At 37.6% G+C, this 14,252-nt stretch overlaps 1 protein-coding gene across 1 annotated transcript; it reads right to left on the bottom strand.

The window, feature by feature from the left end:
* Window positions 1-10,542: 10,542 nt before the first annotated feature.
* Window positions 10,543-13,842, bottom strand: LOC141632313 (uncharacterized). The gene is made up of 6 exons (XM_074444871.1): window positions 13,327-13,842; window positions 12,312-12,511; window positions 12,095-12,204; window positions 11,606-11,962; window positions 10,985-11,257; window positions 10,543-10,643 (listed from the first exon to the last, which is right to left on the bottom strand). The coding sequence occupies exons 1-6, from the start codon at window positions 13,840-13,842 to the stop codon at window positions 10,543-10,545; spliced, it is 1,557 nt and encodes a 518-aa protein (XP_074300972.1).
* Between the last annotated feature and the right edge of the window lie 410 nt (window positions 13,843-14,252).

Genomic DNA, 14,252 nt, shown 5'->3' with positions numbered 1-14,252 from the left:
TTGTTGGCGTAAAAATGTATTTTTATGTCTTTGAATTGGAATATTGATGTTCTTGAGTGATCGCCAAGAGTATCTCCGTTCCATTGAAAGGACACTTATATTTTAAGAAGATTAAGATTTAGTGCCTATTGCTGAGGATTGAAGATTTGTTCAACCTTTGAAGAATGCTTCTACTTCCTTGAAGATGTTTCTCGTTCTTTTTGTATCTCGCCTTATTCTTAATCTCTTGGTGCTTATCCTCCTTCTAAACTCCCTTCTGTTTTATTTTAAAAGCTACGCTTGTACTCCTAACTTGTCCTTTGTTCTTTGCTTATCCTCCCTTAACGCCATTAGATAGTACTCTTTCTTGTAAGGAATGTTGACCTTGGTTGGAAAATTCGACTTTTGAGGAGATTGTTTGTGTCTGACCCTTAACCCTGATTTTGAGAGGATGTGATGTTAGAAAGACTTAGGTAAGGTGATGAGACATACTTAGTGATTCTTATACCTAGTTCCTTGACAAAGTAAGTATAATCGATTGGTGGATTCTTTGTGTTAGGAATGAGTTGCCTATGTGATTAAAGTTATAGAACTTGGCTTTGTTGTTTATGTTTGGGATTTGAAAGCTTAGTAGGTTGAGCGTCGTCACCTTAGGAGTAAACATGAGATAAGTTTAGAATTTGAATTTGGAAGAAAACCCATTCTTAGATGTTAACAATCCCGTATAGATTGGGAATGGGATTTGGTGTTAGTTGTTCCTTGAGAACTTTGTTGAGAAGTCTTTATCAATTCATTCTTTGGTTTTTAAAACATTGAGGTTGTGTCGAGTGATTGAGATAAAGAGATGCTTTTATACTTGAGTGGTAGGTTTGATTTAGGGAAATCCTAATATGTGATAAAATAGGTGGAAGAAGTATCTAACCGATTTATCACCCCTTAAAGCGAGCGTTTATTTTACCTTGACCCTTGTTTGGGATTTGGTCGTTTTGTTATGAAGGTACAATACGCTAATAGGCGTGACCTTTAGAGAGAACCTTAAGTTTTGGGAAGCGTATGGTTTAAGCCTTAAAATCCTCTTTCATACCTTTAATCGTTTTCCTCCCTTTCGTTCATACCTTGGTTGGATTTGATTCTTAAGTATAGAAGTTTACTCGTTATTTCCTTGTCTTGAATACCTCCTTTCCTCGCTTCATCTTGCTCCTCCTTTAAGTTTGACACTCGTATCTTGTGAAACTCTATCTTTGACATCCTTATAATTTTGACTTCAATTTCTACCCTATGAAATTCATTATAGCTCTCTTGAGGCTTAAGTTTGAGCTCTCTTAACATACTTTGTTTTTATGCTATCTAAGTTACTTTTCTTTTTGTACAACTTCTAAACTTTCAAGCTACCAGTTTCGATTCATTTTTAAAAGTTTATGTCACTTCTGCAAACCTAACCTATTTTAAAGATTTGAAAATGAAAATTCGATTTAATTCTCTAATTGTTCTTTGAGTATAGACTTCTTTATCATGGTTTTGAGTTGCTAAACCTGAGATTTTTGTAAATTTTATCCAATTTCTATTCACTTTGATCTAATCATGATGCCTTTGTCAAAGTTTAATATTATATTTCAGGAATTTAACTCCCCTTTTAGTTTAAAGGTGAAACCTTCATTTCCATTTTGGCTTTTGCAAAAGAAAATTTGAATGGATTTCCTTGTCTTTTGATTTTAACGTTGATCGGATGTTAGAACTCGTTATTAGAAACGTTTAATAACTTGTTCTACGCTTGTCGGTGAATAGTTTTTGTTTTAATTTGTCTCTGACTTGGAAAGTTAGCGTTCTTGTGTGCACGACAAGAGCAATTCCGTTCCATGAATGAGACTTATATTTTTGAAAACTCTCTATAAATGATTTTGAAAGCATTTTGATTTTTGATTTATACAAATGATTTGCCTTTTGACCTTATCTTTGATTTGGAATGTGATATTCTTGAATGCGCAACGAGAACCCTTCCGTTCCTTTGATGAGAATCTGGTTCTGACAGAAAATTTTATTTGAAACTTTGAAAGAATTTTAATTCTTACTATTTGCAACCTTTTAATATTTTGGGTTACCAATTTCAAAAGTCCAGTTTTACCTTTATAACCTTTCATTTTCTACTTTCAAGTTTCGAGGACGAAACTTTTTAAAAGATGGGGTGATTGTAACACCCCGTATTTTATTAAGTTGGATAAAATTCTTTTAATTGCTATTTTGAATTTAATTACATCATTTAACGATTTATATATATATGCTTAGCTAATTAATTAATTTCATCATAATTCGATACGTTAATTTTAATAATCATTAATAAGTTTATTTAAAATTAGTTCGAGTTTATTGAAGTTAGTTCGAGTTTATTTATTTAATAATTTCCGTTTCTTTACGAGTCGTTATGAAAGTTGTTTTAAGTGAACCCGAGATGGATTTTGGGAACAAAACCGTCCAATTAGCTATTTTGAGCTTATTTCACTAAATTAGCAATTTTTTATTAATATCCGTTAGTTTCGTAAAAATGGCTAATAATTCCGTTTCAAGCCGATTTCTTATTATTTACGTTAACTAGCTGAGTTTATTTTATTTTCACTCATTAAATTTATTTATTATTGATTCCGTTTTATTACTGAAACTTTTACTAAAACCGGTTAAATTTAACTCAAAACGGTTTTAATAACTATCGAAGTTTCTTAACAACGAAGAAACGTACGTATAATAAATAGCAGGCTGGCAGGCTGCTGCCTCATTTCTTCATCCCTTCACGTCTTCTTCCTCCCTTCTTTGTTCTTCTTTTCCTTCGTTTTAATTTTGATCTTCAAAATTGATACTGATGCTCCGTTTGTCATCCGTTTTCAACTATTTTTGTTCCATAGCGCTCCTTTCGTCGTTCTCGTCAATCCGTTGTAAGTAAAATTCATTTTCGTCATGTATTTTTACAAACCCATTTATATTTTCAGCTTTATTTATTATAAGACGGTTGTAGATGCTAAGATAGACGGTCTTGTAGAAGATTTGTTAGTCATAAATGATTAGTTCAATCGGAAAAAGGTAACAATTATAGATTACTCAATATTACTTGTAAAATATGTTTATTTCGAATCTTTGGTTAGTCTGTTTTATAATTAAGACGGTGTATAATTATATATAGGGATCCTTATGGATGTTAATTAGTCAGTTGTATAGTTGAGACGTTGTATACTGATATGTGCAGATGATTGAGACGGTGTATACTGACCTCTAGGGATCATTTGGGATGCTAGCTAGTAAGTGGTATATTTAAGACGGTGTATGCTGACATGTATGGATTGTTTTGAGTGATAATTGGTGTGTTTTATAGTTGAGACGGTGTATACTGACATGTAGGGATTGTTTTGGACTAATTTGGACTCTGTGTTGGGGCGATTTTTGTAGTCTTTAGGGTCTGTTTTTGAGTTGCTTTATACTTGTGGATTTCCGCTCTAAAACCGTTTTAAATGGTGACTTAGTTGGCTCAGCTAGGACTGTTTTTAGGCGCGAGAATGGAGTCTTAAAGGGACGATTGGTACTCTGTTTTGGGCAGGGACGAGAGCTGTCATCGTGGGTTTTCACTTTGCATTTGAGGACTGGAGTTGGGGTCGAACTTAGGCATCTTTTGGGTTCTGTTTTGGACTGATTTTTGGGTCAGGTTATGAAGTAGGGTGAAGGGTGGCTATGGGTAGTCGGGTGGTGGTCGTGTCGGACTCCTTGTGGTTTGCTTTTAGGCGAGTCTGAGGGCATAGGCAGTGGCCTAGCTAAGTCACGAGTTTGAGGCCATGTGTAGTTGGTGGTTAGGCCGAGTTTGAGGTTGTCATAATAATTTTAGAGCCGTGTCTATAATTTGTTTTGACGCTAGTTTGGTTTATTTAAAATATAATTAAATTAATTTCCGTCTCATATTTTATATAAAGATAATTCGTTAATATCGTCCTTTCACATAATTATTTTAGGTGACTCATATGTGGTTGAAGATGAAGAGTAATTTTGGGTTTTAGAAGCTTTCTCAAGTTATTGCTTGTCTCTTTGCTAGCTTAAGGTAACTATTCCGAGTTACTCGACGAATTAATGTCACATTAGTAGTTAATGTTGTGCTGGTTGTTTGTTAAGTGTTTAGGTGGTTGATAATGTTTTACTTTCATTTTTCACATGATAGAAATTGGAAATAGCATGAGAATAATATGGCGATAAAATTTGTAATTTGGGCCAAAGCAGGCCAAGACTCCGAGCTGGGCCAGATTGACCGAACGAGTTTGGTCAAACTAGGTTTAAACCAGTCAGCCTCGATTTGACCGATGACCCGTCGCGGGACTCGGGTCGAGGGTTTGTCTTTGAGGTGAGATTGGTTGTTATTGGAAATTTTATGTTATGTCTTGATATTTGTAATTATCATTTCACATGTTGGTTGTTGGATGAATTGGTGCCTTATACTTTGATCTTGTTGCCTCTTTGCCATTTTAGCTTGTTCTCATGAATTATGAAATTAACGGTTAGCTGGAATTTGGATTATTATTGATAATGGAGATATTGTTGGATTGTCAGCTGAATTGGGTATCCTACTTGTCTTGTGTGGTGTGGGCTAAAGTATTCAAGCTGGGACTAGCTGGGACTAGGTCCTAGGTGAGTATTTCGGCCTTCATCATAGATAGGTCATTATAGTCTTTGACGAGTGTATGCTCACTGCTTAATAGCCTCTGTGTTCCTGACTTGGTGGGTTTTTATCCAAGTTGGGGCATGACCTCGTTACTTATTTTGAGAGTAAGTGGTCAGCTTAAGTACTAGCCAACCCTTTGGTGGACTCCTTAGGGTACTCACTTTGTTTTAGAAAAATTATGGGTCTTGGGTGCGGTGGTGTGTATCCGCATGTCTAGGTCTGCGCAGATTTTAGGCTAGGGTTGTGTTGTGTCTTGGCCATGTTTTGATAGAACCTCTGAGCCAAGATATCGGTTCGATTACCTTCCCTACCTCGTGGTATAGACTCGAGTTACAGAGTGACTATTGACGGGACTAAGAACTTATGCATGTCGAGTTACAGAGTGACTATTCACATGCCAGGACTATGTGGCGTTATATTGTTGTTCACATGATAAGCACGATTTTCTAGCATCTATATGCTAAGGCAGTGTGTGATTCGTATTCATATTCTTATGTTTACATGTTATATTAATTATGACATTTCGTGGCTGGGAGAACTCGGAGTTACTCCCCACTGACTGTGGCTTTCGTATTTGTATAAAATGCGAATGACAGGTAGGTGATGCATATATGGGGTACATGGACGAGCTAGCGAGCAAAGTAACCTTGGGACCTAGATTGGCTTTATTTTATGGTGACCCTTAAAAACTTTTTATGTCACATACATTTTAGGGACATATGTCTCCCTCTTAACATTGGTTGTATAATTTGCTATTCGCGACTTTAGCGATGGTTATGTTATGAAACTTCTAGTTAGACCTTGTATGTTTGACACCTTCCAATTTGGATATCTTTATAACAGGTTCAGGTTTTAAAATTACAGGTTTTTACCCAATTGAACCTATTACAAACATATCCATGCAGTTTTATTCTAGAATTACGTGTTTACTTTTCCGCAATAAATGAGGGTGTCACATCGAGCCTCCCGCCTTTCACACTGTCCGTGACATGATTTTGGCTCAAGGTTGGGAAAAATTGTTGGGAATGCGTGAACCGGTCTTTGTGAGTGAGGTGATTCAATTCTTTGCATCCGTCCGAGTTGACAAATCGGGTGAATTCCTCACGGCTAAGGTGAATGGTAAGCCTCTGAAACTTACTCAATCTGATTTTGCTACCGCCCTTGATATCCCAACCGGAGGTTATGAGAAACTCCCCTCCGAAACCTGGGTTGCTTTACCTTACGCCTCACCCCTTAGTGTCGCTCAAGTTGTTTGTCCTAAAGCAGTCACTTGTGGTCCAGTTAGCAACACCCAAATACCCCCTCCTCTTCGAATTGTCTTTAACATGTTGTGTCGGTCAATTTATCCCTCGGGTGATCGGGGAAAACTCACCATAGCCCAACAATACCTTATTTATCACATTGCAACTCATAAGAAGGTGAATTTAATTGGGTTAATGTTTAAGCGTTTTCACCTTATTTCGACCAAACTCCGTAGACCCTCTTCTAGCATGCTACACTTACCTTATGGAATGTGGTTGTCGATTGTGCTCAAGGCACAAGGGGTATTAGTGAGTACTAGCTTGGGGTCATTAGACATGTGTGACATTATGAGTAATGGTCAAATGGGGAAAATGCTTATCAAAGTGGAAAATGATGAATTGATTTATGTGACAATTAAGACGGATCCGGAGGGTGGGTCATCTAGTCAAGTGAATACGGGTAGTATGCGGGAAGTTCTTCAAGCCGTGGCTGAATTGAGTGCTTGGATTAAGTACGATGCTCATCAAAAGGATTTGGCGATCTCGGCCCTTGCTTCCACCGTGGACCTCATTCGTGGAGAAGTGGACATTATATCCACTCTTGTATCAACAAAGGAACATGGTGATGATGCTCCATTGGATGATGATCCCTTGGGTAGTGGCTCGGATGGTGAACAAGCTTCCTCCCCTTAGCCTATCCCTTCCTTCTCGGCCCCATTGTCTTTACCCGTGCCTTTTTCTTTTGTCCCATCTTGTTGTGCCCTCCTAAGACTATTTTCTTTACTTGTTCTTTTGATGCTTGGTGGTGTATTTTAAACTTTATTTAGCCGTGGTGAACTATGGTGAACTTATGTTTAATCCGTATGTTTATGTTGACTTTGTTACCTTGTCACGGTTACATGTGTCTTTTTGCGTTTTCTTGTGGTTATCTGCACTCTAATGCCTTTGACATCCCTATCCTTTTTGATGATGTCAAGAGGGGGAAAAGGTAAACTCATGCTCTTAATCTCTTTGCATATTGATTAACTAATGTCTTGTCTAACCTTCTTAGTTTTGAATCTTGTTTTGGGGCAATGTAAAATTGTCTTGGCTAGTTTGGTTTTAGCTCTTGCCTTAGGTAAGGTAATAGTGTCCCTTCTCTCATTTGATCTTGCTTGTTTAAAATCTTGAATTAAGGTGTTTACATTGGTTATACATTCGTTTGGGGCTTGTCATCATCAAAGGGGGAATTTGTTGGGTTCCTTATATTGATGATAACATGCCCATTTGATTTGTGTCATCTTAGTTTACCTTTTCAGGATTAATGATGTAATCAAGCATGGATTAAGAAGTGTTGAAGTTGTTAATCATCCCATTGTATTGAGTCTTAGTGTCATCTAATGTACAAGTGAGAAAGTAGAGTATCTTAGAGTAATAGAAACAGTCAAGACGACTATTACTTTCATTAGTAAACATCTGTTTGGATTGTTGCAACAATTCGTAACACTTGAAGCCCTTTTATCTTTCGAAAAACCTTCACGTGTCTCTCATTTTTCAAAGATAAACTTCAGATTTTTAATAGGAGTTGGCCTTCAATAAAGAGTGGTTTGAATTATTATTAATTTCAAAATATTTTCTCTTTATGCAAATTTGACCCTTTGGTCCTTTAAGAAAACAAGAAATGCTTTTTGCCATTTTAGTGTTAACTTGTCATCATGTGACTTGTCTTTTCTCTCTTTGTTTTCTGAATTTACATGAGCTTTTAAGGATATCTTTCAAACACTCTTTCTCTATTCTTGCCTTTGCAAAAGAACCTTCTTTGGTGAAAGTTTTGAGTGGTTGCTAAAGCTCTTCACATGTGTGGTCTTTGACCCTTCAAAACCCTAGCAACCTCCTCACCCTTTCTCTCTATAAAAGGCGAGCCATCTCCTTCATAAAATCTCAAGACTTCTTTCTGAAATTATTTTCAAGTTTGCAAATTTGTTTTTCAAAGCTTAAAAACCGTGAGTCCTTTGCAAATCTTTTAAAGAGTCTTCAAGTTGTTACAGTCGTGGCTACTGTTACTTTAACATACTAAACTCTCTTGCTTAAGAATTATTGATCTTGTAAAAGTTGTCCATCTCTATTCTTTGCTAAGAATATGTTAGTGGAAACTTGATCCTATAACATTCTAAGTGTGTTAGTAGAGTTTAGGACGGAGTAGTCTTTAACTCTTGGCAACCGGAGTAGGTTGCGAGTTGGCTTGTCATAAGAGCAGAGTAGTTCTTGTACTAGCTTTACAACCAGAGTAGGTTGGTGTCTTTTATTGTACGGGTCTTTTAGTAGTCGGAGTAGATCACTAAAAGAAATCAATAAAAAAGTAGATTGGACGTAGGCACTTGAGTATTTGCCGAACCAATTCGAAATCCCGTGTTTGATCTTTCTTTTATTTCCGCTGTTCTTTTATTTTGTTTATTTTGCTTTGCTTAAACCTTCGAAGTAACAGTTCATCATACTGTCACATTTGGTCTGCAGTCCGTATTCCATAAACTGAGACAAATAGCTACAGTCAGAACAGTTGTTACTTTCATACTTCAACAAACATTCATCTTGATACTCGTTTAGTCGTTCAATATTATTCGAAGTATCTTCTCATCTCTTTTGTTCTCTTAACTCACTTTAATTCAATAAAGTTGAAGTTAAATTTTTTAAATAGTACCTACACCCCCTCCCCCTCTTAGGTACTTGAATCCATAAACTCAACATCTTTTACCACTTTGTCAGCCGTTACATTAAATTGGTTTTAGTAGGTGATTTGTAGCTGATGCGTTGGTCCCGTTCCACTGTTCCTTCTTAGTTGCATTCATATTTGCTTGGGGACAAGCAAAGGTTTGGTTTGGGGAGATTTGATGCGTGTCTTTTATATAAGGTTTTTACCTCATTTTTACACGCATTTCTGTACTTTTTATGTAGCATCTAGCTACAAATGCCCCCGAATATTCTACTTTGGTTAGTTTTATGTAATTTGCAGGAATTGACCAAAGAGGAGCTAAACCGAGCCTTAATCCGTCCCATTTGCATGCATTTATGGAGAATGAGGAGCCGGAGCTTGGAAATCTAACGCTTGGGAGACGCGTGAGCTAGATTCGGGAAGTGTTTCAAGATTTAACGTGCTCAAACAGCTCGATCGAGTAGATTGTATGCTCGATCGAATGCTTTATATGCCTAAGGATGCTCGATCGACCACTTTCGAGTATACACAAGAGGAGACAAAGCAAGAAGTCCTCGATCGAGTAGTTTATTTCTACTCGATCGAGTGGTTTGATGTTAGTTTGCTCGATCGAGTAGTTTATTTCTACTCGATCGAATAGTTTGTCCTGCTTTAGTTTATTTTCCGCCAAACTATCTTATGGGCTTTTGTAATGTCCATAGATTAGGTTAGAGTATGTTTATCGTATAAGACTGAGGAGTGAACAACGTAACTGGCTCTCTCTTCTCTTCGTTCGTTTACTCTTTACTCTATCACTGGTTATTGTTCTTTGGATTTTGCTCTTCTTTTATACTTTGCTACTGAAATTTGGATACGATTGGTACTCTTGTTCTACTTTAATCTCTTAATTCTTAATCGTTTGCTTTAATTCCTTCTTCCCTTTACTGTTATCATAATTACTTTAATTCGATTCTTGTTAGTTTTATTATCATGTTTAGTTTTAATTATCTATTTGTTGTTATTGTTAATTCGATGATGATGAGTAGCTAATTCCCCTCTGCTAAGACTAAAGGGGATCCATAATTATGAAGGGATAGTAATCGATTTATTGGGTTGATGCTGGTTTGGTCTTTGTTGTTTAAATGCTGCAATTAACTGTATCTGTCTAATTGAGTCGACGCAATTAGACATTTATATCTTAGTGATCCTTGACCTGGACCGAAAGGTTGGAAAAGGCGAGACTAGTAGCGAATAATAGAGTATTGTAGTTAGGGCGAAAGCTAAGCTATTTACGCTTTAGGGCGAATTGAGACCGAAAGGAGATATTCACTGCTCCTTAGATCGTATTTGCATTGACTTGAGACCTAAATTACTAGACCGGATGATTATGGTGAACCGTCTGTCTTAGCTGTTTTTCTCTCCTTGGTTAATCTTTCTTCTCTTTTTCTCTCTCCCTTACCCTCTTATTAGTCTAGAACATCACAATTAAAAACCCCCCATTTTGGTTACCTTGACGAACTTAGATTAAGCTGACAATTTCCTACCTCTCTGTGGATTCAACCCGACTTCCCTAGCTATATTAGTTAGAGCCAGTTGGTACTTTTGACAGGTACGCGACAGACGTGTCATACTCAAGGCTTTCCCGTCTTTTTCTCAACACGTCAATTTGTTTCGCCTATATTCCGTCTCTTCTGCAAAAATAATTCACAAACACGTTAAATTCTCTCCCTCACTCCGCTCAAAATACGCAATATAATAGCAATTTAAATGAAATTAAATGCGACTAAATTCCTAAATTACAAAATTATTACAAGTAAAACTCCGGGCTGCCTCCCGGTAGCGCTGGTTTAAGCAGTCCCACACAACCTTATTACCTTATTAGTAAGAGGAATCAATGGTGAAGAGGTCAATGACCTCTATCATCCCAACATAGGCACCGTCATAATATACCTTCAAACTTTGCCCATTCACTTTAAAGTCTCACCTTTGTCAGTTTGCAGTGTAACTAACCCAAATTTGTTCACTTCAGCAACAGTGAACGGTCCTGACCATCTAATCCTTAGCTTACCTAGAAACAAACGCAAACAAGAGTTAAATAACAATACCTTTTCACCTACATGGAATTCTCGTTGCAAGATGTGCTTGTCATACCACTTCTTTGTTCGCTACTTGTATACTCGAGCACTATCTTAGGAATGCAGTCGAAACTCATCAAGCTCATTCAACTTCATCAATATTTTCTCACCCGCCAATGAGGGATCCATATTTAGCTCCTTTATGGCCCATATAGCCTTTACTCGAGCTCCACAGGTAGATGGTAAGCTTTGCTATAGACTAGACGGTATAGTGATGCTCCAATCGGGGTTTTGAATGCAGTACAGTAAGCCCATTAGGTGTCATCAAGCTTACGACTCCAAGCTTTTCTGTTCTTGCTCACTACCTTCTCCAAGATTGACTTCAATTCTTTATTAGAAACCTCCACTTGCCCACTAGTTTGTGGATGATAGCGCAATCCTCTACGGTGCGTAACACCATATTTCTTCAACAAGGAATTAATATGACGCTCATCAAAGTGCTTGCCCCCATCACTAATGACTGCGCAAGGAACTCCAAACCGCGGAAAGATAATCTTCTGAAACAGCTTGAGAACTGCATTAGCATCACAAGTAGGAGTGGCAATGGCTTCCACCCACTTAGAGACATAATCAACAGCTACAAAAATATACTGATTCCCATGAGATGTAGGGAATGGCCCTTGGTAGTCAATACCCCAAACATAAAAAATCTCCACCTCCAAGATCCCAGTTTGAGGCATCTCGTGCCTTTGCGAAATATTGCCCGTCCTTTGATATGCATCACAAGAACGGACAAAACTAGTAGCATCCTTCAAGATAGTTGATCAAAAGAAGCCCAACTGCATCACCTTAGCATAGGTCTTATATGGACCTTGATGACCACCATAAGAAGAAGAGTGTCAGTGAGGAAGAACGACATGTACCTAACCCTCTGGAATACACCGTCTATAAATACCGTCTGCGCACTCCTGGAATAAATATGGATCATCCCAGAAATACCGCTTCACATCATGCATAAATCTCTTCTCCTGCTGATAAGATAAGTCAGGAGGAAGAATACCTCCAACCAAATAATTAGCATAATCTGCGAACCATGGAGTGACCGTAGTAATATCAAGTAGATGGTCATCTGAAAAAGAATCATCAATAGGCAATAGATCATTTTCTGCAAATCTCAGATGAGATAAATGATCTGCAACTATATTCTCTGCACCCGACTTATCGCGAATTTCCAAATCATATTCTTGTAACAATAAAATCCAACAAATAAGTCGCGGTTTGGCCTCTTTCTTAGCCAATAAATAATTCAATGCTGCATGGTCAGTATGGACAATCACCTTAGAACCCACAAGATAGGCTCTAAACTTGTCTAAAGAATACACAACTGCAAGAAACTCCTTCTCTGTGGTAGTATAATTAATTTACGCATCCTCTAGAGTCTTACTTTCATAGTAAATAGCATGCAACACGATCTTTTCTCTGACCCAAAACGGCTCCAACTGCATAATCACTGGCGTCACACATTTTCTCAAAAGGTAAATTCTAATCTGGAGACTGGATTATTGGATTTGAGATAAAACTCATCAGTAAACATAAAAGGGGGATCTTTATGGAGAAGCTGGGTTAGAGGTTGAGCACTTTTTGAAAAATCTTTAATAAACCGGCGATAGAATCCTGCATGACTAAGAAAACTACGCACACTTTTAACATTAACCGGGTACAGTAGTCGTTCAATCACTTTAACCTTAGCTTTATCCACTTGGATTCCTTTACTTGACACCAAATGACCAAGTACCACCCCTTCAGTAACCATGAAGTGGCACTTTTCCCAGTTTAGCACAAGATTACTCTCCTCACAACGCTGCAAAACCTTAGTCAATTTTCTCAAGCAAACATCAAAGTTAGTACCATAAACACTAAAATCATCTATAGAGACTTCCATAATAGACTCTATGTAATCAGGAAATATGGCCATCATACAACGCTAAAAAGTAGCTAGGGCATTACACAAACCAAAAGGCATCCTCATATAAGCAAATACACCATATGGACATGTGAAAGTTGTCTTTTTCTGATCGTCAGGATGAATGGGTATCTGAAAGAATCGGAGTAGCCGCCTAGGTAATAAAAATAACTATGGCATGCTAGTCTTTCCAACATCTGATCAATATAGGGAAGTGGGAAGTGGTCTTTCTTGGTAGCTGAGTTCAGCTTCCTATAATCTATGCATATTCTCCATCCTATAACAAGTCTAGTAGTAATTAATTCGTTTTTATCATTAGTTACTACTGTGGTACCTCTGTTCTTAGGTACAACCTGGACAGGACTGACCCACTTAGAATCAGAAATAGAATAAATAATGTCAGCATCAAGTAATTTCTGTACCTCTTTTCTTACCACCTCCTGCATTGGAGGATTTAACCGTCTCTGACCTTGAACACTAGGCTTGTGACCTTCTTCTAGATGAATATGGTGCATACAAAAATCAGGACTAATACCTTGTAAATCGTCAATGCTATACCCAATAGCCTTTTTATGAGTTTTTAAAACAACCAACAAAGCAGATAGTTGGCCTTCAGTTAGGCTAGCATTGATAATTACCGGTTTCATCTCACAGTAATCCAAAAATTCATACTTAAGATGAGAGGGAAGGGGTTTAAGTTCAGGTTTCTTTACCTCGGTAGCTTTAGATGGGCTACCTAAGCTGTATACCTTTTGTTTTGGGCATTCCTCTCCAGTTAGCAGCTTCTCAATCTCATCAACTTCCTGACTCCATGAACCTGTCTCAGCAGCTGAATCAGAAATTAGGGCAATCTCTAGAGGATCCCTACTCAAACACATAGCAAGACACTCATCGATAGTAAAATGAACAACATCAATACTATGACAAGTTTTTTCTATCATGGGGTGTTTCATAAAAGCTTTTTCTAAGTTGAAAACAATTGTGTCATGCCCCACAGTCAATGTCAGTCTCCCTCTCCTAACATCTATAATCGCCCCCGCTGTGTGTAGGAATGGTCTACCCAAGAAGATAGGAATTTGGGTGTCCTCAGCCATATCTAAAACAACAAAGTCAACTGGAATGAAAAATTTCCCCCCTCTGACGGGAACATCCTCCAACACACCCAATGGATGTTTAATAGATCGGTCAGCCATCTGCAAGGTCATATTAGTAACACTCATTCGACCCATATTTAACTTTTTACATATAGAATAAGGCATGACACTAACACTAGCTCCTAAATCACAAAGAGCTTTACTAATAGCAAGATGACCGATATGACAAGGAATAGAAAAACTCCCTGGATCCTTTAGCTCAGGTGGTGAATTAGATTGTAACATAGTGCTGCACTTTTGAGTAAATGCAACCGTCTCCACTTTATCAAAGGACCTCTTCCTCGTCAATATCTCTTTCATGAATTTCGCATATGCCGACACTTGAGTGATCAACTCAGTAAATGGAACACTCACTTCTAAATTCTTGACTACCTCTATGAACTGTCTGAACTGCTTGTCCAACTTAGATTTTTGTTGTCGGTGCGGAAAGGGTAGTGCAATAGTAATGGGCTCGGGTTCCTTTTCTTTTGAAACACTTTTGAAAA

Source organism: Silene latifolia, chromosome Y (assembly GCF_048544455.1).
Source record: "Silene latifolia isolate original U9 population chromosome Y, ASM4854445v1, whole genome shotgun sequence".
Taxonomy (NCBI): Eukaryota; Viridiplantae; Streptophyta; class Magnoliopsida; order Caryophyllales; family Caryophyllaceae; genus Silene; species Silene latifolia.
This window is presented reverse-complemented; position numbering and strand designations above follow the sequence as displayed.

Bases quoted from the DNA above. Each gene is read 5' to 3' on its own strand.
- LOC141632313 (XM_074444871.1), bottom strand. From the start codon at position 13,842: ATGGGTCGAATGAGTGTTACTAATATGACCTTGCAGATGGCTGACCGA. The intron at 12,205-12,311 runs GTTTATTAAAGA...CCAATAATCCAG, and splicing joins CATGCAGGATTCTATCGCCG to TCTCCAGATTAGAATTTACC. The intron at 10,644-10,984 runs GTAAGCTTGATG...GTTTGTTTCTAG, and splicing joins GAACAGAAAAGCTTGGAGTC to GTAAGCTAAGGATTAGATGG.